At 46.8% G+C, this 24917-nt stretch overlaps 1 protein-coding gene across 12 annotated transcripts in view; it reads right to left on the reverse strand.

Moving 5' to 3' along the window:
• dpp6a (dipeptidyl-peptidase 6a) overlaps positions 1 to 24917 on the reverse strand; it is a 144110-nt gene that overhangs the window by 7365 nt on the left and 111828 nt on the right. For 10 of the 12 annotated variants that reach the window (XR_002839710.2, XM_023823622.2, XM_023823626.2 and 7 more), the window contains 14 exons: positions 18794 to 18888; positions 18172 to 18246; positions 17186 to 17238; positions 16663 to 16744; positions 11574 to 11694; positions 4532 to 4686; positions 4071 to 4168; positions 3809 to 3932; positions 3458 to 3496; positions 3042 to 3149; positions 2559 to 2650; positions 1923 to 1970; positions 1716 to 1834; positions 289 to 336 (listed from right to left, as the gene is read on the reverse strand). Coding sequence is in view for 11 of the 12 variants with exons in the window: in XM_023823622.2 (XP_023679390.1) it covers positions 289 to 336; positions 1716 to 1834; positions 1923 to 1970; positions 2559 to 2650; positions 3042 to 3149; positions 3458 to 3496; positions 3809 to 3932; positions 4071 to 4168; positions 4532 to 4686; positions 11574 to 11694; positions 16663 to 16744; positions 17186 to 17238; positions 18172 to 18246; positions 18794 to 18888 (1257 nt within the window). In the remaining variant the exon portion in view is untranslated. The other 2 variants (XM_072713224.1, XM_072713222.1) reach the window with 2 other exon arrangements.

Consider the following 24917-nt stretch of genomic DNA (forward strand, 5'->3'; position numbering starts at 1 on the left):
TACGAACAGGGAGATTTCCGATCAAAGACCGGTGTGACGAGGTGCTCGAGAGGTTGAGAAATGGCCCTAAAGAGTGGAATGTGGGCTACGGTGGGCGAGGAACCCCCCGCGTTCCGGGCATTACTGCTCTTATTGCGCTCTTTATCCCAGGGCATAATACACGAAAAAGATATCATTCATAAACGGAGCTGGATCAACTTAAGTGCTCTTATAAGCATTCTGGGTCCTTCTATAAGACAGACAAGTGATGGCAGAGACGGTCTTGCTGTGGGAGGTCAGAAGACTCACTCTCCTTCTCGTCGGTGCTGTACGCCGTGGAAAAGGGGACTCCAGGGCCTGGGGAGAAGAAATAAGCCTTTAAAAAGGCCGGTCCTTCACTCCTCCTTAACAAACAGCCAAACGCTGAAAGCAGAATGCCTAAAATGACCCCCCCCCATGGCCTCTATCACCTGATCAGCATTTTTGCTACTTGCTTACTCAGTCTATCCTGACCCAAAAAGTCAAAAAAACAATTAATTAAAAATAATTACAAGTCTAAAAAATAGCCGAGAAGAACCTGGAGGAGATGGATCATCCAACTTATATTTTTTGTTTGGTCAAAAATATTTATACAGGGGGAAAATGACCCGCGTCAGTGATGTAATGCTGCCTCGTCGGGGGTGGGGTTACGCTGCCTCGTCAGTGAGGTGGGGGGGGGGGGGAGGTGACGCAGCTGTCTCCCTAGCCATCAGGACAGACCCCCTCCCGCTGCCGTATCCACACATCGTGCTGATTAATATGCCCGGGCTACCAGCTGACATGCTCCCACGCCTGTGAGCCCAGTAAGCTAAACTGGAACGGCACCAATGGCTGGAAAGGGGTGCTGCTGCTGCTGGATGTGCTGGATGCTGTGACCGGGTCAGCGCTCAGATAAACTTGAGGACAGGGAACCACAGCAAGCTGTCTCCATTCACTGCTGATTCCGCATTTCCTTTGAACTCCTCTGTAATCTCACAAAACCTTCCGGATCTGCGAGAGGAAGCTGGCGGATGCTGCTGCCTCTGCATGAACTGGGCTCCTGGGAGTAAAAGCCTCACACTGCTGACTAACGGAAAGATCACTTAACCAAACCAGTGACTCAGGCGGAGCAGGGCTGCGTTTCAAAAGCAAGAATTTAATAACTTTCAATAAAACTAAACAGCACCAGATTACATTAATGCAGAAACTGGATTTCTCAGATCAGTTAAGTGAAACCAGAGCTGGGTGGAGAGGTGAGGAACAGGAACACAGTCCTTATGAATCGATCACCAAATTGGAGAGTGAACAATGAAGCCGGGGCATTCAGACAGGCCGCCATTGCAGAGACTCCCGTAAGTCAAACGCGCCAGATGGCCGTGGGTCACGCCGGCAGACCCTGAGCCAGCTAGTGGCACCGCGCCCTGTCCCCCCCCCCCCACCCCCCACCGGCTGTCCTGTCAGAGCTGGGCTTTTTTTTTTATCCTATGACCTTTAAGTTCTGACGCTCCAAACTGGGACTGGGACTATTCAAGTAAAAAAGTAACACGGTAAAGCCGTATAGTTGTCCTGGGGGCATGCAGTACATCCTGCGCTTTATGGTGCAAATTAGCAGCACAGGAATACGGCCAAAACACGACGTGTAAATCATTGCATTCTGACTGCTTCTCGGAGGCCGGAGGCCCTTGAAAGAAGGTGAGCATTAAATACTGAATACCCACCTTTACAGTTGAGGAGGAAGTAGCGCATGTCCTTGCTGAAGGAGCCACTGACATAGCCACAGTCGTTGCTGAAGTCGCATGACAGACAGCGACGGTTGAAGTGGCCGACGGTGTGGGCACTGGCACAGGGACGAGGGGGGTGGAGGTGGCGTTAGGTGCGATCCTTGGGCACGACAAATGAGAGCAGCAGGATCAGCAGGGGCTTACCTGTACAGGTGCCTCCGTTTTGGGTCGTCCTCGGTGCTCAGGAAGTATCTGTAAATCACAGACAGCAGTCTTCACACATGACCGGAGGGTTGCCGGTTGAAATCCCAAGGGTGGCAGAGTGATTCACTGTTGGGCCTTTGAGCAAGGCCTTCAACCCCCAATTATTCCAGGGACTGGATGACCCTGATCTCTGATCCGCGCCTGTACACCACTTTGCACAAAAGCGTGTACTACAAAAATTAATGTAAATGTTTCTGGATGGTAGGAAACTAAAAATTACACAAACTCAGTGAAATCCCTGACCAGAGCTACAGGAGTTCACAAGTTCAGTCAATCTGGATCTGTACTGTAACTTGAAAGTGAAAAACCACCATTCCCCACTAAGGACAAGAGCAACTGTACGAGGAGTATGGGATGTCTCTATAGCGAAATGTCTGCAGGAAATAAACACACTGCACACTGCATCTGGATAGCAAAGGAAGGGTCTGGAAATTTCTCTGAGGTCCTAGCATTCATACTGTATGAAACCATTTTAAATGTGTCAGACATTAATCCTGCGTGGGACCCTCACAGTTACACCCTCCCCATCTGCCGCACAGCCGCACCGTTCTGCTCCGCGGCCTCGCAGATACTCACACGACCTGACGCTCCTCACTGTAGGCCAGGATCTCGGTCACGTCCCAGTCACCCGAGGTAATGAACTGCAGGTTGTCGGTGGTGGCGTTGGGCTTGAGAGGAGAAACGCGACGTGAGTGAGTTGTGCCCCTCACTGGGGAGTGGCACCAATGCACGTGTGAGGATCAATTAGGGAACCCTCCAGCGGGGAATCTGGGCGGCTGGGCGGGGGCTCGGGGTGGCGTCAGGGGTGGAACTAAGGATTTACTCCAGACTGTAAGAGTCCTGAAGGGTTTGCATAACACCGCCAGCCCATCTGTCCTTGTGGGGGCGCTATTATCCAGCCCAGTTAACGGGATGAAGATCATAATCATGCGGACAGATGTGTGGAACCTCAGAAACATCTCCCTGGGCAACTGCAGCTGTCATAGTGACGCTACAACCCCATGTGACCTGCCTTCCACCTCATGCTCAGCCGCAGGGTGGGGGCGGGGGGGAGCTCACCCGTGAAGATGACATGGCGATGTGGAAGAACTTGCCCATCCCGCCCTGGAAAACTGCCCGGGTGAAGAACAGCTTGTGGCCATCTTTAGAAAACAGCGGGGCTTCGTTCTGTCAGAGAACACAGGAAGTGACATACTTTCCAGGAAATGACTTACGCTGCTGGAGGGTGAGATTCACTTCATTCAAACTCCATTAGATCAATGCAGACTTATTAAATCAGTCTAAATGCATTACACTTGATAAATGAAAACTATTTAAACTGTATGTGAAACACTGAAATGTTATATTTACCATGGGAAACTGGGTGATTTTGCACATTTTACCACCTCCGTGATAAAGGTACTTTGATCTCTGCCCTTTACCAGGGTGGGATTTGAACCGATGGTGTCTACAAACTGCCCCCCCCACCCGCTCACCTGTCTGTGCAGCCAGCCATCACTCTCATCCTCGTGTTTCTGGAAGGAAGGGTAATGTTCATATTAATCAGTGCTGTTAGCACGTTGACATGCTAGCACGCCGCGGGCATCCTGGTTCATATTAATCAGTGCTGTTAGCACGTTGACATGCTAGCACGCCGCGGGCATCCTGGTTCATATTAATCAGTGCTGTTAGCACGTTGACATGCTAGCACGCCGCGGGCATCCTGGTTCATATTAATCAGTGCTGTTAGCACGTTGACATGCTAGCACGCCGCGGGCATCCTGGTTCATATTAATCAGTGCTGTTAGCACGTTGACATGCTAGCACGCCGCGGGCATCCTGGTTACCTTGGTGCAGACGCCAGTGGTGGCCTCACACAGAGTCAGTATGGAAGCATTCTGGGCCCGGTTCAGCCAATTGACGGCCAGCTTGGTGCTAGTGGCCCACTTCACCATGGTAATGTAGAAATCCCTGTCAAAACATTCAGCCGTTATTTTGCCACACCGGACATGTACTGGACACTGAAAAATGACACCGGACGCACTGTGATAAGTGACAGCAGGTGCAGCCAATCGGCAGCCCCGGCTTCTTGTGTTGCTTGCTGCCCACCCTATCCTGGGGTCCTCGGGCCTTCTCATCTCCATGGTGTGCAGCGGGCCATTCAGGTTCACCACGTACAGCTGGATCTGCGGGTTCTCCTCCCCAGCCTACAGAGTGCAGAGAAGGTCAGGGGACAGTAGTAGAATTTAGTGATCAGTGGTCATTGTTGACACACCACAGCACACAACAACAAAATGTGTCCTCTGCATTTAACCCATACGTGACATCGTGACATAGCAGGGGGCAGCTAATTCAGCACCCGGGGAGCAGTGCTTGGGGGCGGTACCTTGCTCAGGGTACCTCAGTGGTGCCTTGCTGGTTGAGGATTTGAACCTACAATCTTTCAATTACAAGTGCGCTACCATTAAGCCACCACTGCTCACTGCAGGAGCCCAGCCCAGCCCAGCACACACATGTATTCTCCTGTCACTCCAAGGGGCTAGGGTCTGCCTCTTTCTCAGCTAACTTACTTTAGTGTAATGGAACTCCTTTCCCATGGGGTAGAGGGAGCCGGTGTACATGGGGATCTCCATCTTGGGGACGAGCGTGTCATTGATGGTGGCGTATGCTAACCTGGCACCATCTGGAGACCACCAGTGGGCGATGTGGCTTTGAAAGATCTCCTCTGGAAGGGAGAAAGTGAATTATTAAAAAGGCACATTACTCCACATGGCAAAGCCAGATGCTGTGGAGATGTGTGACGATCTCCATCCTGGGGATTTAGGCAACAAACATCCAGTACGTGATCCATCCTGTTGTAGAAGGAAATTATGTGCAGGAGACGCAGGAGGATCACATCCGGGCCTGCTAATGATCCCATTAAAGCAGGGCAGTATGGGCCCTGACAGCTTTCTTCTTTGGGGTGGGGGGAAATCGGGCCTGTGGGGGTTGGCACGAAGTTGCTAAACTGAACATCAACTACAAGGATCCGCAGAGCTCACAAGTACAGAACACGGTCAACTTATTGGATGTAGGTGAAGAAAAGAGCGATGGGGAGAGACAAAAGAACGAGTACAGAAGCATCTCGAGAGGCACCAGCCACTTACAGAACTCACTAATTATCTGGGTGAGAAATATACCTGACTGCAGTCCAGCAGGTGGCGTGGTGGCTAGGGCTACTCACTCCTAACCTGACACGTACTGTACTTAACCTGAATGACTCAGCCTTATGAACTAGTAAGAACTAGATGTCGGAAGTCAGGGCAGAAAAGCACTCAGGGGAGCCCGAGGGCCTGATTAGCCGGCTCCCCAAAGCTGGATCAGGACTGGCCTGCGGAAGAACGATTCGCAGTGTGAATGTCGGCAGTGATTACGGCTGGCGGGAACAACCATGCCACTATGTGTTACGCGTACATACATGCACACACTGGACATGTCAGACCTGACCCACTGGTGAATGCTGCACACTTATGGAGGTAGGGGTCTGGATCAGAGACCAGGACACCAGGAGAAAGGGTTCAGCCCCCCCCCCCCCCCCCGGATGTTGGCTGAGTAAGCAGAGCCTGGAGAACTGAGTGGGGCTGAATGGTACAGATGACTGGCTTCTGTTTTATTTAATTTCGCTCGGAAGCGGGGAGCCATCAATCACTGTGCTGCTTTGTAATTGGACTGATTCCCCCAGCACGCCACGAGATTCAGCCGGCAAAGTGTTTCTTGGCTGGAGACTCGTGCGCAGGGTCTCCCGATGCACCACGTTAATACTGATTCCCCGGAACACACCAGCGCTCGTGATTCACGCTGCCATGCCCTACAGGGGATGTGGCGGCCCTGATTAAACCCTAACCTGAAATACTCCATGTATTTTGGGCTGGGGGGGAGGTCTTAGCCCTCTGTGATGTCATCATGTCCTTGAATGACTCATTAAAGAACCTGACATTGTAAATTTACTTATTTAACAGAAGCTTTTGTCAAAAGGAAAGTTTGGGGTCAAAGAATCAGGTCAGTCTGCATCTATTTGGGGTTAAGGGCCTTGGTCAAGGGTCCTATGGTAATGCAATTACTCTGCCAGCCATGGGATTTGAACCTTCTAGTCGTGGGAGAAGAGCACCAGCTTACTGAGCTGTCCTCCACCCCAGTACCTGCTACTTGGCTTGTCAGTTACTGTTCTGGTTTTCAGTACTGTGATCAGACAGCCGCAAGGAAATAAACATCTCAAGCCAACGGGCAGCTTAGTTACCTCAAAAAAGTATTGAAATCCATTTGAGGCAATTTGTTATGCCAAACACCACGGCTTTAGAAGTGCAGAGTTCGTTTGCAACTTTGTAGTTAACATTTGGAAGACGTTACCTGCCATTAATGTGACCAGTGTGTACTGTATGTGAGGCGATGTCATGCTCAAACAGCCATTACCCTCCACTCGTAATGTGATGATTAGGTTTGTTTACCATTTAATGATTTTGTCCCTTCTGAATTGTTTTTGGGTTAATTTAAAAAAACATGTTCTGGTACATTAGCAAACCCCACAAATGCATCTAATGGACTAATGACTGTCGTCCTACATCACTGGATGCCTGTCTGACCGGCGGAGGAGGACCCATGCGTGCAGTAGCAATGCGTTGGAACCTTCCGGAAGTACCAGTGAGAGGGGAGGCGCTCCAGTCTGGTCCTCTCCTAAGGTGCCTCACCCCGATACTTGCGCCCACGCCCAGCTGCTAAATGTCAGATTTTAATTTGGTCTTCCTGTGGAGAGCATTCAGGCCCCCCTGCCAGATAGTGATATACTCCCTAATTAACGTCCCTGTGGCTGAGAGCAGCGCCATTTTCATAACCCCCCTGCTGGCCCTAGGTTCCTTTCTGTCAGGACAGTGGCAATACATGGCAGTGGGGGTAAAGGGACACATGAGCTGCAGCTCTCTTTCCTGGTGCAGCTGGGTCCAATTCTACACTCCATAAGCAAGTAAGAACCAAAACAAATGAGAAGTCAGACAGCAATGAAAATATGCTGACTGCTGGTTCCCTAACCTTACAACACATATCGCAATGGTAATGAGGCAGACCTACATAAATATGGAAATTATGATGAAGGCTGCATATTATTAAAACATGGTCCATTGGGAGAAAACCAACTTCAGCCACAAAATCCCACTTCCTTGATTGTCCACCAGGTGGCAGCAGAGATCTACCCTAGATACAGTCTAACCAGTCCTGAGTCACCCCACTACTAATGAGAGGGGAAAGTTGCAAGCCACGCCGGATGCCTTGTCTTTTTTAGGTGCAGCACCCCCCACAGGATGCTTCATGTTTTTGGTGTAAAAGTGGGTTCGGCTACATTTTCCTAAAGTGTCAGTCATCGCGCGTCCTCTATAGTTACACTGTTCCAGCCACCTGCAAAATGGGGGCGCTGTCAAGCTCATGGAGCAGGCCAGCCCAGCATGCAACCTGAACCGTGACCGAAGGCTCCCAGAATCATTTAGGCAAAATGACACTAAATAAGCCCAGAGCAGGTACTCACTGGTAAATGTCACATCTCACTTTTCAGTCTTACCTACAGAAGAATAACCTGATATTTTAACTATGCATATACATACACACACACACCTACATACACATGCATAGTTAGTCTATAAACAGTCAAAATGTAAACTCCAGACTACAAGCCTGAACACTTACAACTAAAATATATATTTAAAAAAGATATTAGTGCTATGCTGACCGCCTCCCTTTTTCAGCTGGTTTACTGGTCAGCTCCAAAGTCATGGCACTGACCTCTTTCGATTTTGCTGTTAGATGGGTGTACAAGGTCATATCAGGGAGGCAGCAGGCATTCATACATGCATCCATCCACACTGCAAGCCCTCACAAGGACATGTGGAATTAAGAATGCATACATGCATATATGCCTAATGATTTATTTTAGAGATGGGCTGATCCACATTTTTTTCAGTTCCAAACTGATTCCAATACACAACTGCCAGTACCAATACAGATTCCGATACAGATTCCGATTCTTTTTTACTATACAGTGGTACTTTGGTTCTCAAACTTAATCCGTTCCGGACTCCGGATCGAATCCTAAAAAGTTTGAGTTCTGATCAAATTTTTCCCATAAAAAATAATGGAAAACCAATTAATTGGTTCCCGGCCCCCCAAAATTACACCTAAATGTTTTTTTTTTTTTTTTTTTTTTTAGCATTTAAACACAAAATGAACAGGATAAAACAAGAAGAGCATTTTTTTCTTAATGGCTTCCAAAACGATAAAGATCTTATCCCAACATTACCCCTGTCCTGCCACGATCGTCCGCTCCTTCCGTGTGCCACGCCCCCTCGTTAACCTCGTGTGGGATCCCCATGTGATCAGCTGTTTCTGGTTGTTGTCATTAGTCCTCTGTATTAAGTCCGCGTTTCAGTTTGTTTCCTCAGTCCGATCATTGGGTGCGTTCGACTTGCTTACAGCAATGCATTCTGATCCTGACGCAATGCATTACGGTTAGATGCATTGCGACCTCTCACCCGGCTGCACAAACTGGAACCACCTCCGTGACGACACACCTTTGCCCTTATTGGATGAAGAGTTTAGTTACACGCATGACGTTTGTATCCCAGGCAGTTCCGGTGCGTAATCTGCTATTTCTCCCGAATATCACGTAAAGCAGTGAGAACTGGTTTTCAGTTAATTTACCTGGTAAAATAAAGTTTAAATAAATGACATAAATGCTCTAATAGTACACGTAAGTTAGTGGTTTATTTATTGTTAGTTACTGTAATGTTGCGCTGCTTTATTTGGTTAATCGTCCAGTCTGTGAAGAAGGCATTCAAGTAAGAATTGCACTGTAGTATGACTCATTTCCTGGCGCGTACAATTTATATTAGGTCAGCATTCACTGTTCGACTTCTGATATTCAGATCGAGTTCTAGGTCAAACTGGTTTGTTCGACTTTCAAGAAATTCGAGTTCCAGTGAGTTTGAGAACCGAGGTACCACTGTATATTTTACTATATAATATTTTAACATAACTGTTCCACCTCGCGTGTACATCTTGTTTTAAGCGTCTAAATCTAAATAAGTAAGTATCGGTCATGGATCAGTCACGTATGGCTGATACCCGATCAGTTTAATAGGTCTGGATCGGCACCAATACCAATCCGAATATCGGATTTGTGCATCTATAATTTATTCATTTAGTACTTCAGAATAAAACACGATAGAGAAAGTGCTATCAAGCCCAGACTTCACTGAGCAAAGAAGGGGTGAGGTGGTGCATTAGAGATATGGATCTAGTGTTTGAAAAGTTTAAGAGTTTGCTCCTTTGGGAAGGGGGGCATCATTTACTGAGGGTCAGTCTGTTTATATCTTTGACATGTTTTTGACGAGCAGCGTGCTGAATGCCAACATCATCCATCTCCCGGCGCACATGTGTCACGCTAAATTGCGATTAAAATAGGAAATGCTCACTTTGTTTTCCTCGTTCTAGGTCGGGAGTCAGTCTCGTCAGTGTGGGATGTGCAGGGAAAGCAGATCGATGTGTGCTGAAATACTCTGCGCTGAATATTATCTGTCCTCAGCAGGCACGCTCTTGTCCTCAGACATCAGATTCAATACCTGGGCAAACTCCAAGTGGATAAAAGGGCCGGTGCCCACGGTGACCCCCATAGGGTGGTGGGTTATGTCGACCGTGGACCTGAGATCGTCTCCTTTGTTCAGGTGTGACACAAAGCCCAGCAGGAAGCTTTGGGTTTAGTGGGTCCCTGATACTCTCGGCACAAAGGCCTGCATCTTCAAAAACACCTTCATATACAGATCTCAGTTACACCTCACTTCAGACTGGGACGGCTTCCCTGGACAGTGATTCTGGTTAATCTGCAAAAACACAACGCACCTTACAAACAGAGAACATGATGAACTAAAATCCTGGTATCCCACTGGGGGGCCCTGCTCTGTGTGACATCGACAACGTGTGGCTTCAAATCAAAGATCGTCCTTCAGTGTATTTGCCCATTAGACCCAGCACAAAGGCTTCTGTACTTACAAACAAAAGTTTCAGGGAAAAAAAAAAGCCGAAATCCATTGCCGAAGACAGACACCTATGAATATTCATCAGCAGAAAGTCCATTGCTTGTTTAGGTCTCATTCCAGGCACTCAGATACCAACAGGATGGCTGTAGCTGCCAATCACCCAGAGCCAGAATGCTTATCTGCTCATTAATATTCATGATTATAGCGAGAGACCGCACATTTGACAGGCACGGGAAACAGCGCTGCACATTAACGAGTTCCGGCTCCCATCCGGAGTGTTCGCAGCTGCCTTTGTTGTCCATGCCTCTTCTAATTTGCATGCCGCCATTTCCTAAAAGTGACACCCATGGAAAGCCATAAACATTTAGAATGGATGACACTCCCCCCTTCCTAATGATAATTGTCTAATTGCTGGTTTTCAAAACAAGCTCTTTGTAATACGTGTCAAAATGGTCAAAGCAGCAATAATCTCGAACCTGGCAAAAAAACAAAAACAGATTTTTGCACAGCTGTAAATTTCACTTTAATAGCCATGACATAAGGAGGCAAAAAACTGTATTTATACCTGCATGCTTCGGTTGATTTTAGTTTCCAATAAACTAAGGTTGGCGTCTCTTAGCCTGGCCATACTCACATTCAATCATCCAACCATCTCAAATGCTCTACACTCTTCAAGGAACATATCAAATGGGGTCTTGTCCAGAATACCCAGTAATCTGCAGCTGGAGCGTCAGCTGCATTTGGGTTAGTTTGTAATATTTGTGGTCTTACATGCATATGAAATTATTAGTAGTATTAATCTCTGTCTGATCTTTCTGCTAAGCTGCGGCTCAATCCCTTGCCTCCCTGAGGCAATACCAGCCCCTCTCGTGTTCCACTTCCCCCTGAACGAGGGGGCCTCACTCCTGCCAACTGGGACATAGAGTCTCTGATCTGACTATATCAGGGCTGTCGAGAGGTGTCCCTCTTGGAGCAAAGGCTCTGAACATCTATCTGCTGAGCTGCACTGACTGCGTGGTAAAGGTTAAGGGTCCCATCGACAAACGCAATAATCAGCAACAACTGTAAAAACCGAAACCAAAACACCTAACAACCACTACAAGCAACAACCGTAACAACCAAAAACTGGAATCAAATCAAGCAGCATCAACTGTATAAACTGGAACCAAAATAAGAAACAGCATCATTAACAACCACTACAAGTAACCAATATAACAACCAAAAACTGGATTCAAAACAAGCAAGAACTACAACGCCCAAAACTACAAGCAACAACAACCATAAAAACCAAAACAAACACCAATAAAACCTGAAACCAAAACAAGCAAGCAGCTCTAACCAACAACCACAAAAAACAACCATAACAACAAAAACTAAAACAAATGGCAACCAAAAACTGAAACCACAACAAGCAACACACACCACAATCAAAACCAGCAACAACAACTGTAACAGACAAGCATGCCCTTCATCTTCTTCTGTCCAGCTGCTGTGTGGACCTTCAGAAAATGAACAAACTTTCATAAAAGACACACGACCTGGTTAATATTCCTCTTACCTTCATAAAGCCAGTCACTCAGGCCATTAAAGATCACTCCTTCCCTTCCTGACGACACCAGGCGTATTGACCGGCTTTCCACGGTTGCCCGGTAGTAGATATTATTCTCAAATATAAAGATCTATGGAGGAGAGAACGAGGAGCATGAAATATTCACTTAATCAATATCCACATATATGGTATGGGATTAGTGATGCTGATGCATGGTTCATAGAAAGACAGAAAAAATATCTTTTTAGACTGAAAGTTTTTCCCCAACTGTTAAAAAAGGTTCTTTTTCCTGCAAAAATGACACTGAAGTATCAAAATGTAATTAGTTTGCATTTTAATGATGTGAGATTACCGTAGGAAGTTACTGCAGCACCAATGTGACAATGAGAAGCGGAGGCCATCAGTCAGACTCCAGTGGAATCAAAAAATAAGTTAACTGACAGGAGGTACCACGAGAAACCCACATCTGCAATCGCCAGCAGGACAAGAAACAGACACCTGCCATCACTAACAGAATGAGGAACAGACACACATAATCACAGACAATGAGAAACAGACCCTTATAATAACTGACAGGACAAGGAACAGACACTTGTGATTACCCACAGTATGAGGAAGAGACCTCCACGATCACAGGATGGAATGCAGAACAGACGCTAACATAATGAGCAGATGCCCACAATCAACGACAGAATGAAGAACCAACGCTCATGATCATTGTCAGGATGTTAACCAGACATCCACGACCACTAACATGACGAGGAACAGACATCCATGATCACCGCCATGATGCGAAATAGACGCTTGTGATCACAGACAGGGTGAGGAACAGGCACCCATGATAACCGACATGATGAGGAACAGACAGTGGAGCTGACACTCCAATTACCCACAGAGGAAGAGACCGCCACGATCACTGAGAGAATCAGGAACAGACGCCCATGATCACCGACAGGATGGAATGCAGATACAGACGCTAACATAAGTAGTAGAAGCTCACGATCACCATCAGAATGAAGAACAAATGCTCACGATCACTGTCAGGATGCAGAATAGACGCTTGTGATCACAGACAGGGTGAGGAACAGGCTCCCATGATAACCAACATGACGAGGAACAGATGCCCACAATCACTGACACACTGCTGAAGATCCTACATGCTACAACATCCGTAACCAGGCCTGGCACATTGTCATAAAACAACATAAGCACATCGGTGATAAGATGCCACTTTTCATCCCGTGTGAAACATACTGACAGCCACATCCATGGGAGACAGCTGGCCACCACCCAAAAAAGGCACACCGACGGGGAATGGGATTATATACAGCACAGACGGTTGACAAAAAATCTTGTGGCCTGGTCCTCTCCCTGGCAGAGCAGGAGCGGATATCTTAGCGGCATGGGGAGGATGTCCAAACGGCCTGTGAACCAGGCCAGTTCAGCCACGGCTGGGAGGTCATAGAGCATTACTCAAAGGGTTACCCCAGATACAGGGAAAGTGGGAGGAAAAAAGTAACCTGAACTATGAAAACAATCCAAGAAGCAGACAGACAGATATGAACAAGCAAACATGAAATATATATAAATGTATCCGCAGCGTTACAGACCTAAGAAAATACAGACCTAAGGAGGAAAAATAATTTGCTAATATTTTATTTATTTCTGCCAATACAGCACAACACAGCATCGGGGAGTCCTGCAGAAAACATTCTGAGTGAACTGTTTCCCTGAGTCAGGTCTGACATCATGCCATTTTAGAAACATAATGCTTTAAAGATTAAACAGAACAGCCTGGGAACAGCGCCTCCACCAGAACATTAATCTGAAAGTCACTATATTATTTAGAGGGAAGCAAAAAAGGTAAAAAGTGACTGCATGAACAGTATTCTAAATGCAAGGTAACTCATACTGTATATACAAGATAATGAGCAGGGCAGGAAGAAAGGGAACACACTGAGAGGATGTATACTTTCCACATGCAAAGCAAGTACGCTCCACACTGCTAACACATGAAGTGATGAGGAGCTGGTATGGGCCAAAAGCATCAAACACATTGCAGGACAGCTAGGAGAGCATGCTGGACAGCTGTAGCCCCATTTCCCCATCTTCCTGGTTCCATCATGCTTGGGGGCAGGGGTGCATTTAAAGGTGCACGTGGCATCTGTCAACCTGCCAGGAAAGGCACGACGCCAAAATCGTTGGTTCATTTGAGGTGGGGGAGTGGGCACTCTGAGCTCGTGGCTGTTGTCATGGCACAGTTTTCAGGGATGACCACCCTAAGACACGTTCCCTAGTCTCGTCCATCCCCACGGAGGTGACCCTGAAAGACGGGGCCCCGCATACATGATTTCCATTTTCACAGGCCCACAACCATGTGGGACACGTGGAACATGTGGATTCGCTTAAAAGTCATTTGATCTGACCGAACTCGGCCAGATTCCCACTGTGTGACTGGGTGTTGGAAAAGGGGCGTGGTCTTGATCTGGGCAGATCTCCATGACAACGTGTGTCATGTGTGCCAGGATGACCTCCACGCTAATAGGACTGAAGCCCCCAAACCCACGTCCAAGCCCCTCCCACCTTTACCGTCCCAAAAAACCTTAGAGCTGAAGACGTTTAGAAGATTACAACAATCCAATTAAATTCAAATGACAGTGAAGAACAAAGAGGACATTAAACACAATTATATTATGCAAATTCAACAACATCTTAGTTCCAAGTAATTTGCTATTTCTGTTTTTTTTTGTTTAGTAATCCATGCAAATGATGTAACGTATAATTACAGCTTCAATGAAAATGCCAAGAAGATGTTTATTTTTCATTCTTATTATCCTGAGATTCTTTACAGACCATTTAATTATTTTTATTGTATTAGCTTGAGGTGAGAAGCATGAACTTGAATCCACCTGTTGTATTTAAAATTAACCTAAGAAAAATATATAGGATTTACAAACATAGGTTTCAGGCTGTTAGATTGTTTTTTACCCCTGTTTTTTGGTTCTGAGCTTCCATAACTCAAAACATTAAAACAAAAACATAGAAAATCCATGTATCCCATTTTCCCGATGATCATCTGATTTTGCTCTCCCCTTGTACATGTGCCTAAAGGCTTAAATTAAATGATGTAGTAACACCTCTTATCCAAAGTCTCAGCAGACAGCGGCCCAAGCCCAGTCCCCTCTGTGCTGTAGTTATTCAGAGCCACATCTAGGCCACAGCACTGACTGAGCTCGTCCCAATTCTAGTGGATTATAAAAACAAGCTTGGGTCATCTCAAATCTATCTGCTAAGTGTAACTAAGCACTGCCCTTCCTTTTCATGCCTCCTCTTCATTTCTCTCTCACCCCTAGCTCAATACAGGTTACAACTACAGAACAGAGACTGAGGGAATGATCTTACTGGAACGAATCAAATGGCCACAACTCTGGGTTAAAAAGGACCACAGCACTTGATTAAACAGGTCACCGGTAACAGGTCCAACAGGGCCACAGCACTGGATTAATCAGGTCCCCAGTACCAGGTCAAACAGGGCCTCGGCTCTGGATTAAACAGGGCCACAGCTCAGGGTTAAAGAGGTCCCCAGTACCAGGTCAAACAGGGCCACAGATATGGGTTAAATCAGTCCCCAGTACCAGGTCAAACAGGGCCACAGATCTGGGTTAAATCAGTCCCCAGTACCAACTCAAACAGGGCCACAGATCTGGGTTAAATCAGTCCCCAGTACCAACTCAAACAGGGGCACAGATCTGGGTTAAATCAGTCCCCAGTACCAACTCAAACAGGGCCGCAGCTCAGGGTTAAACAGGTCCCCAGTACCAGGTCAAACAGGGCCTCGGCTCTGAATTAAACAGGGCCACAGCTCAGGGTTAAAGAGGTCCCCAGTACCAGGTCAAACAGGGCCACAGCTCAGGGTTAAAGAGGTCCCCAGTACCAGGTCAAACAGGGCTACAGATATGGGTTAAATCAGCCCCCAGTACCAACTCAAACAGGGCCACAGCTCAGGGTTAAAGAGGTCCCCAGTACCAGGTCAAACAGGGCCACAGATATGGGTTAAATCAGTCCCCAGTACCAACTCAAACAGGGCCAGAGATCTGGGTTAAATCAGTCCCCAGTACCAACTCAAACAGGGCCACAGCTCAGGGTTAAACAGGTCCCCAGTACCAGGTCAAACAGGGCCACAGATCTGGGTTAAATCAGTCCCCAATACCAACTCAAACAGGGCCACAGCTCAGGGTTAAACAGGTCCCCAGTACCAACTCAAACAGGGCCACAGATCTGGGTTAAATCAGTCCCCAATACCAACTCAAACAGGGCCACAGCTCAGGGTTAAACAGGTCCCCAGTACCAACTCAAACAGGGCCACAGCTCAGGGTGAAAGAGGTCCCCAGTACCAGGTCAAACAGGGCCAAAGCTCAGGGTTAAACAGGCCCCCAGTACTGAGTCACACAGGGCCACAGCTCAGGGTTAAACAGGCCCCCAGTACCGAGTCACACAGGGCCACAGCTCTGGGTTAAACAGGTCCCCAGTACCAGGTCAAACAGGGCCACAGCTCTGGGTTAAACAGGTCCCCTCCTGAAGGCCAGACGGCTGCCTACAGAACTGGATAAACTAGACAATTTTTTGAGCATAGGAGATCCCACACCAAAGTGGTGAAGATATAAAGAAATGGAAATATGGGGACATGTCAGGAAAGCCTCGCAAGCAGATGGAAGAGGGGTGAAAATCCGGGAGATGAGGAATTATGAAGGATGACGTGTGGCATCAATTCAGCCGTGTGATGTATGACTTCCTGGCTGCATTACGGGAAACTAATTGCACAGCCGGGTTCCTTCTCATCAGTCACATTCACAACCCCCCCCCCCCCCCCCCAAACCCCAAGCTGAACAGCAACCCGCTGTCAGGAGCTGATCCCTTGGATGGCTACACGTCAGCATTCAGTACTGCTTTCATGACCCCACAATAACCCCCCCATGTGCTGATACACAACTGGGAGGAGCAAATATCAGTACTACCTATCAGCAAGGTACTTCAAAGGGATAATGGGGGAAAAAAAAAAAAAATTAAAACGGTGCATTGGAGGAGGAGGAAATCTCACCAGCTGCTGGCCCCTGGGTCCCCAGCCCGCATACTGCAGCTGGGCATTGCGCACCTCTGGGGGGTTAAGGTTCCACGTCTCGCTGAAAAGAACAAGTACAGTTAGCACCTAATGGAAACCAGTCATCCTCTAAGGACTAGAGATTTAAAAGCCCCCAGGGGGATGGGGGGTATCCCAGCCAATTGCCCACGAGTTGGATAACACCCCTCCCCAGTGTGTCAAGCCATTTGCGCGAATGCCAACCGACCACAAGACACCATGATGGGCTGTCGCACACTTATCCTCCACCAGGTGGCAGCATGGCCAGATAATTTACCAAAGACCCTGTTTATACAGTTAATGCACATTGATGATTATTACCACATTTTAATGAGCCAACTAATTAAATACCAGGTGTTATCAGCATTTAACCTGCATAAAGACAAAAATAACTGCTTTGATGGTCCTTAAAAACCTACACATTGATAGAAATAAAACAGCATTCTGAATGTAGAAATATTTAGAAGGAAAGCACAGTACGTACGGGGTTATCAAGCTGCATATGATGTAGAAAGCTGTAAAGGAGTGCTGATACACCTAAAAGAGGAATAAAATAGGAGCCAAACTGAGTCACATGACCCCACCGCATTCATTAATGTGGACAGATCAAACCGACCATTATCGTATGCGCGGTCACATGATATTATGATCAATAAGGCCAGGAGAGTGCAACAGTATTTCTTTGATAATAAAACATTCATATACACCTATTAAATATTAGTATATACACAAACTTTGGTACATATGTTGACATTTAATGTAAATACAAGCATATTCTACATGTACAAGGACATGCAGTACAGTAATCTACTGAATAATGCTTAAATTCCCATAACGCAAGGAACAAGACAATGAATTTCCCCCCATTCAGCTCCCTGCTCACACCCCAGTGCATCCTGGGAGGCTGCCAGGTGTATGAATTAGTTACCCCCTAAAACCCCCTTTTCTCCAGTTCATGAGGCACCCTTCCCTCGGGACACTTGTCGACACAGGGTCACACTGACCTCCTGGAGAGGATGGGGGGCCTTCTTCTCTCTCATGGGACGGGGCATGACAGCCTCACTGGCGTATTTAAAGAAATGTATCACAATGTAAAGTGTGCCCCCCCCCCGGCCCAAGAGATGTGGGACGCGCCAGAGTCTCCCGCTGCATTAAGGTGTCTGTTCCTACCCCCACACTGATCATCAAGACAACAGAGAGATGGAGGAGCGAGGGGATGGAGAGAGAGGGGCTCCGATTTGGGGGAACGAGAGAGCTGGCACCTGGGATTCGAGTGACTGATGCTCACCACGGTAACAGATCATTCGTTTTGTTTGAAGTTTGCCGAGAAGGCCGCCCTCGTCCGCTGACAGAATCAGGTCCCCAGCCGCTCTCACTCTGCCCCTATGCCGCCCTGTCCCGTCTCAGCGGGGTTTTAAAACAAAAAGCCTCCTGAATCTCGGGAAATAGGCAGACAGATGAGTGACTCACCGGTGCAGCGTTGTAGGCCAGAAGCACGTAATTCATGTCTGGGGAGACTTGGTACTTGCTGGCTTTGTACATTTCCTGGGGAGGAGAGCAGAGACAGGACCTTTTGGCCACGCTTGAGGTTTTCATTAATGCAATTCTTAAGCAGCTGCGTATGACTGATGGCTCCGTACAGAACGCAAACACAGAGCCATTAATCTTGCCTCTCAACTCTGACACCGAGCAAACATAACGTGCCCCACTGATACCTAGGCAATTCCTGTCCTGGTGCCGCACTTCACAGAACAATCACTTGGTAACGAGACGAAATGTTAACAAGCCACTTGTTAGCGCTGATAGATTTCACTGGAGTTGGTGGAGAGGTTATATCAGCACCCTGTTGGTCTGGGGCTAGTTTAACCCACCACCCAGTGGCTGCTTTGCTTTAAACAGGGTAGTGACTAGTTTGGTACAGTAGTGACCATACTGTAGGTTAAAACAGTCTAGTTTCTGTAATGGCTACAATAAAAAGCTAGGTAACCCCCAGCTCATGGAGCTGGTGGTTAAGGACCTTGCTCCAGGGCCCAGAGACATGTGACTCCTCTGCCAAAGCCAGGCTTGAGAGTTTGAGAGCAGGATAACTTACAAACTTCTTGTTCTCCACCAAAACAGTCTTCTCTTTGGTCTCAACGTTGAGCCGGACCACGTCCCCATCCCGTGTGCGGTACAGCAGCTCATTTCCTGTAAGGCATAAAAACAAGAGAAGGGAGCTCATACACACACGGACACACACACACACACACGCACAGAGGTTGGTGCTGATCGATCCAGCCAACAGGTCAGAGCATTCAGGGTCACATGACTCGCACCTCACACCACAGGCTTATCAACCCACTATTTCCACTTTCCAAGGTGCCAGCCGACTTTTTAATCTCCAAAAGGAGGTGATAATGAGTTTCTGTTTCATTCTGATGGTGCCCACAGGATTTTTTCATGCCCTTTTTCAGTTAGAAGAAAAACAAGGAACCCAGCTGGGAACATGAGACTGCTTTTGCAGTCTATAAGGTTTTCGAGATATATATCCATGCTAAGAGTTCCGGGTGGCCATGTTTGCCAGAGTACTGTGTCACAATGAACTGGACAGTTAAGCCCGCAGGTGGTCAGCTTATGAGAGCCACCCCAAGTAACTCAATGGTACAAAAAGCCAAACACACAGACACAGACACAGACACAGACACAGACACATGGCTCCCACTCGCATCCCTGACATTCACCCTGGGCGCCCGCCTTTATGACAATGACTGCACAGACACCGCTGACCCACACTGTGTCTTTGACTGAACACTGACCTTTAGAGGAACCTAAGCACACTGTGCCCCCCCCCCCCCCCCCCCCCCCCCCGCCACCCCACCCCACCCATCAGGAACATCAAAATACAAACACCAGGATAAAGAATGACTTTTTCTGCTTTTTAAACCCCCATAACAGCATTAAACTTTTACAAGAGGGTCACAAATTACACAGAAGCCGTGTCTATCTGTGTGAATCCCACAGAATCTTAGATTTAAGACCAGAATGACCCCAGCAGGACCGCTCTCCATTAGTACGTGTCCAGCACATCCTACTGAAATAGGAATTATTACAGAGAATCCAAATGAGAGCCGGTGAAACGCCGCCCATTTAGAGCGGGGGGATGTCTGCGAGACCCTGTCGTCGAGGTAACGGCGCCGCAAAGCCGCCGCGGGGTGAGCGGCGTCCCCAGCTGTGCAGATTCACTTCTTCTCGCTGGACATCACCTTGGGCGTTCTCCGAGGCTCCCCGCTTTTGAAGGCACAGAAAGGATTTATTTCCATTATGGATCGTTTTGTCCGTGGTTTACGTCAGGAGGGACTCCCCCGCACCATGATTCCGGTTGGACCGCTCCTCTGCTACACCCTCCGTCTCAGCCTTCACCAGTCACTATCCACAGCCTCTTAGCTGCCCTATAAAAGTCAAGGCCACACCCTCATTATCTGCCTCCAGATCCCCTGCCTGTCTCTCCCTCAGCCTCCTCTCTTCCCTCTATCGCCCTCCACAGCGTGTGCCAGGTCCCCCCCCCGCTGGCTTCAGCACACTCGTTATAGTGTGACCGCTGGCAATCACCCTCAGGCAACCTGTTGGCAAGACCTGGTCACATGACACCTGACTTCCTGACTGGCCCTACTTCACACTGTCTCCCCATTGATGTCAGTCAATCTTATTTCCAGAAGAGAGCAGACCTACAGGATTCACCGCCCCCCCCCCCCACCCCTAAGGTTTCATTTCCCCCATGCGCCTGGAAACTCCGGCCTCTGGATCCATGCGAATGGGCCCCATCAATTATCCTGCCCAAAGCCATGAGAAATTCACAGTGAGAATAAAGGCTTCATTTCATTTTAATGAAAGAGACAGGCATGGCTGAAAGTAAAAAAATATAGAAACCGCTTAAAGCGTCAGTGTGCCCTCCTTCATGCTACCTTACATTAGCCCTGCAAGATCCCAATTAAACTCCCACCGGCGTTTAACCCATAAATCTTTGGCAGTGGCTCCGTTAAACCAGGTAACTGCCCTGTGCAAACCGCTAAACCCGCTATCACTTGGTGAACCATCAGCCCCTCTTCCAGACCCCCACTTCCAGTCTGTGTGATTCGTGGCTTGAGCTCACCTTTCCTGCATCGCATCCACCTTCCAGCTGCTGACCATTACAGGGAGCCTGTTCCTGGCAGCAGAGGGCAAGGGAGACTCAGGATGGGACGTCATGGGCTCCAACTGCCTTGGATTATGTGTAGGGACCAGAGTATCCAGCGGAAATAGGGGGCTAGTGTGCAAACTGCACACACAGAGGGGTGGGATTCAAACCCTCAACCCTGGACCAGTGAGGAAACAGCACCCCCCACACCTTTCAGCCAGAGCAAATTCATCTTCACAATCCAGAAACCCTGATGCTGTGAGCCCAACCAATTCACACTGCACACCTTCATCTTGCAAAACGGTGCGTGGACACGCATGTTGAAGCCGACCCAGCTAAACGCGGCTCTCGGGGAGGGATATAGAAGCCATCAGCAACAAATAAAAACGCCTTTTTGCCGGCTGTGTTGCCTCCTTAAATCTCAAGTGCCCGCTGGTGAAAAAGTACTATAAAAAGAAATGGATTAATAAAAATTTCAACAGGCCTTTAATTAAACCCACCGCACATTTGAGCAGTTTTATTATATCTGTCAAGCTCCAGCTAGTCAAAAAGAATGACTTTTGTTCATCCCAGAACACGGGTGTAACTCATATTATTGTGTTTAAAGGTCTGATTCAATTCAAACTATAAAACAGCTCAAGGTTTGAGTTTCCATCACGTCTCGGTACACAGTGCCGAGGGCGATTCAGACCCACCGCTGCTCAATCTTTTCTTAATGGCTTGGTGAGAAGGTCCTCCATCAGGTTCATGGTTATCCGCGATGGCAATCCAGAGCATCCCCAAATCACCAAAGTGGAGCTCAGAGAGGCTTTGCATACGGCGCAAATGGTAATGAAAACAGGTGCGTTACTGCATAAATCCATTTACCATTGTCCCCCATGTCCCACAAATAAATGTTCTGCACTCATGACTCTCATCAGGGATACGCACAAGTGAAAATGGGCTTACTGGACTAACAATGTGTGTGGGGGGACTGCTGGGAGGGGGTGGGGTTCTAATAAGAAAAGGACTCAGGCACCTGATTTAGGCCAAACTTAAAGTCTACCATTTGTGGCTTGCGTGCCAAAAACAGAAATCATTTAACATCAACTTCAGATTCAAATGGTGACCACACTGAATAAACCATTAGACTATAAATTATGTATCACGAAAATGACATGAAAACAGAGACATTCAATGTGTGAGGGAACACCTAATGCACCATCGGCGATTATCAGACATGCGGAGTGTTGGTCATGTGAATGTGATGTGGGTGTGGATGCCAGGCCGACAGGAAGATTAAAAAAGCATAAGAACATACAGGAACACTGTGTACATTCTGGTGAGGGTGATGGCTGCCATATTCAAAGTGAAACCAAGCCTAGAGGCAGAATGTAAGCCATTTTCCACATGGAGCGTATTTTCATATTCCATGTCATATTTACTCTCATTGAAATACTCCTGCGGGCAGACAGCAGTACCAGACACTTGCGGGGCAGCATAGCACAATCATGACAATGATAATAGTATTAATCACTATAGGTATTAACCTCAAGTCATTATAAACATCCAATTGGGGGTCTTTCCAAGATACAGGATCTCATCTTTTTCCAGATAATCTGTCCAGGCCAGAGGTACTCAAATAGCAACTTTGTTTCCGCTCCCGGACTGAAACACAGTGTAATCAGGATCGTGCAATCCCCCCCCACCCCCCAGGAAACTTTGGCATAGTGAGGCTGAAGTAATTAGGGCCTGTACACCTACTCCAGGCTGTACCTTCCTGTACACCAGTTTGTATGAGACTAAAAACTTATTTTAATGTAATCCTTGACTGTTTCTTTATTGGTTTGTTGACAGTGTCAATGGGTGTAAACAACACTGCTGTAAATAGGCCAGCGTTAGCTAAAAGGGTAGATTTCACTTGTAGTTCCCGGGTTCTTTTAAGAGAAGGGCACATATAATGGTGAAAACAGATAAAACTATACAACACAGTACAAGCAAAGAAACACATTTTGGCATTATGCCAGTAACCTCGTGTTTCTTGTTTTCCTCTCTAAAATGATTTGTGTATCAAAGGTTGGAAAGAAAGAAACAATCAATGGCACCAGCGCCAGAACAGGGACACTAACCGCAGCACGTGCCCCAAACAAGTGCCTTGGCCGCCAGTAAACCGTCCGCTTAAAACAATGCTCCATGTTCCTCAGCTTCAGAGCAACCCCCCCCCCCCCACCCCCCCAGCTGAGTGCCAGGGCTCAGTCTTTAATTGCCACCATCGTTTATTTATGCCACAGACTTTTGCTGGCAGGGGCATCAACTGAGGAGCCTGAAAACATGAAAAGTCACGTATCCATCGGCATTTGTAACAGGAACTAACATGTCATTAACATGAAACCAGTCACGTATCCATCGGCATTTGAAACGGGAACTAACATGTCATTAACATGAAAACAGTCACGTATTCATCGGCATTTGTAACAGGAACTAACATGTCATTAACATGAAACCAGTCACGTATCCATCGGCATTTGAAACGGGAACTAACATGTCATTAACATGAAAACAGTCACGTATCCATCGGCATTTGTAACAGGAACTAACATGTCATTAACATGAAACCAGTCACGTATCCATCGGCATTTGAAACGGGAACTAACATGTCATTAACATGAAAACAGTCACGTATCCATCGGCATTTGTAACAGGAACTAACATGTCATTAACATGAAACCAGTCACGTATCCATCGGCATTTGAAACGGGAACTAACATGTCATTAACATGAAAACAGTCACGTATCCATCGGCATTTGTAACAGGAACTAACATGTCATTAACATGAAACCAGTCACGTATCCATCGGCATTTGTAACAGGAACTAACATGTCATTAACATGAAACCAGTCACGTATCCATCGGCATTTGAAACGGGAACTAACATGTCATTAACATGAAAACAGTCACGTATCCATCGGCATTTGTAACAGGAACTAACATGTCATTAACATGAAACCAGTCACATATCCATCGGCATTTGAAACGGGAACTAACATGTCATTAACATGAAAACAGTCACGTATCCATCGGCATTTGAAACAGGAACTAACATGTCATTAACATGAAAACAGTCACGTATCCATCGGCATTTGTAACAGGAACTAACATGTCATTAACATGAAACCAGTCACGTATCCATCGGCATTTGTAACAGGAACTAACATGTCATTAACATGAAAACAGTCACGTATCCATCGGCATTTGAAACAGGAACTAACATGTCATTAACATGAAACCAGTCACGTATCCATCGGCATTTGTAACAGGAACTAACATGTCATTAACATGAAAACAGTCACGTATCCATCGGCATTTGAAACGGGAACTAACATGTCATTAACATGAAAACAGTCACGTATCCATCGGCATTTGTAACAGGAACTAACATGTCATTAACATGAAAAGTCACGTATCCATCGGCATTTGAAACGGGAACTAACATGTCATTAACATGAAAACAGTCATGTGTCCCTCGTTATTATAAAAAGATCATGGTGCAAATGTTTCACTACCATGGAAGCAGTCAGGGTCCATCATCATTTTAAACACATTACGGTGCTAATGTGCCATTTATAAGAAAATGGTCAATTGTCTGTCATTGTTTTAAAGAGATCACAATGGCAGCACATCATTAATATGGAAATAGTCACGTGTCTGTCGTTATTTTAAACAGTTCATGTTTTATTAGCATGAAAAACTAACATGTCTGACGTTGCTTTAAACAAATCACGATACTGATGTGTCATTAACATGAAAATCGTCATGATCCTTCATTAGTTTAAACAGGTTAGAGTGCTAGCATGTTATCGAACATGCAAGCAGTCCCATGTTCATCATCATTTTAAACAGATCATGGTGCTAACATGTCAATACCGTGGAAACAGTCCCATATTCATCAGTTTTAAATGGATCACGTCGCTAACATGTTATCGAACATGAAAATGTGTGTCAAGCCTTCATGAGTCAGTAAATTGCATTTTATGGCTACATGTAAATATGCGAATAGATGCATCATTCCGGTCCTGAGAACTG

This window comes from Paramormyrops kingsleyae, chromosome 1 (assembly GCF_048594095.1).
Source record: "Paramormyrops kingsleyae isolate MSU_618 chromosome 1, PKINGS_0.4, whole genome shotgun sequence".
Classification (NCBI taxonomy): domain Eukaryota; kingdom Metazoa; phylum Chordata; class Actinopteri; order Osteoglossiformes; family Mormyridae; genus Paramormyrops; species Paramormyrops kingsleyae.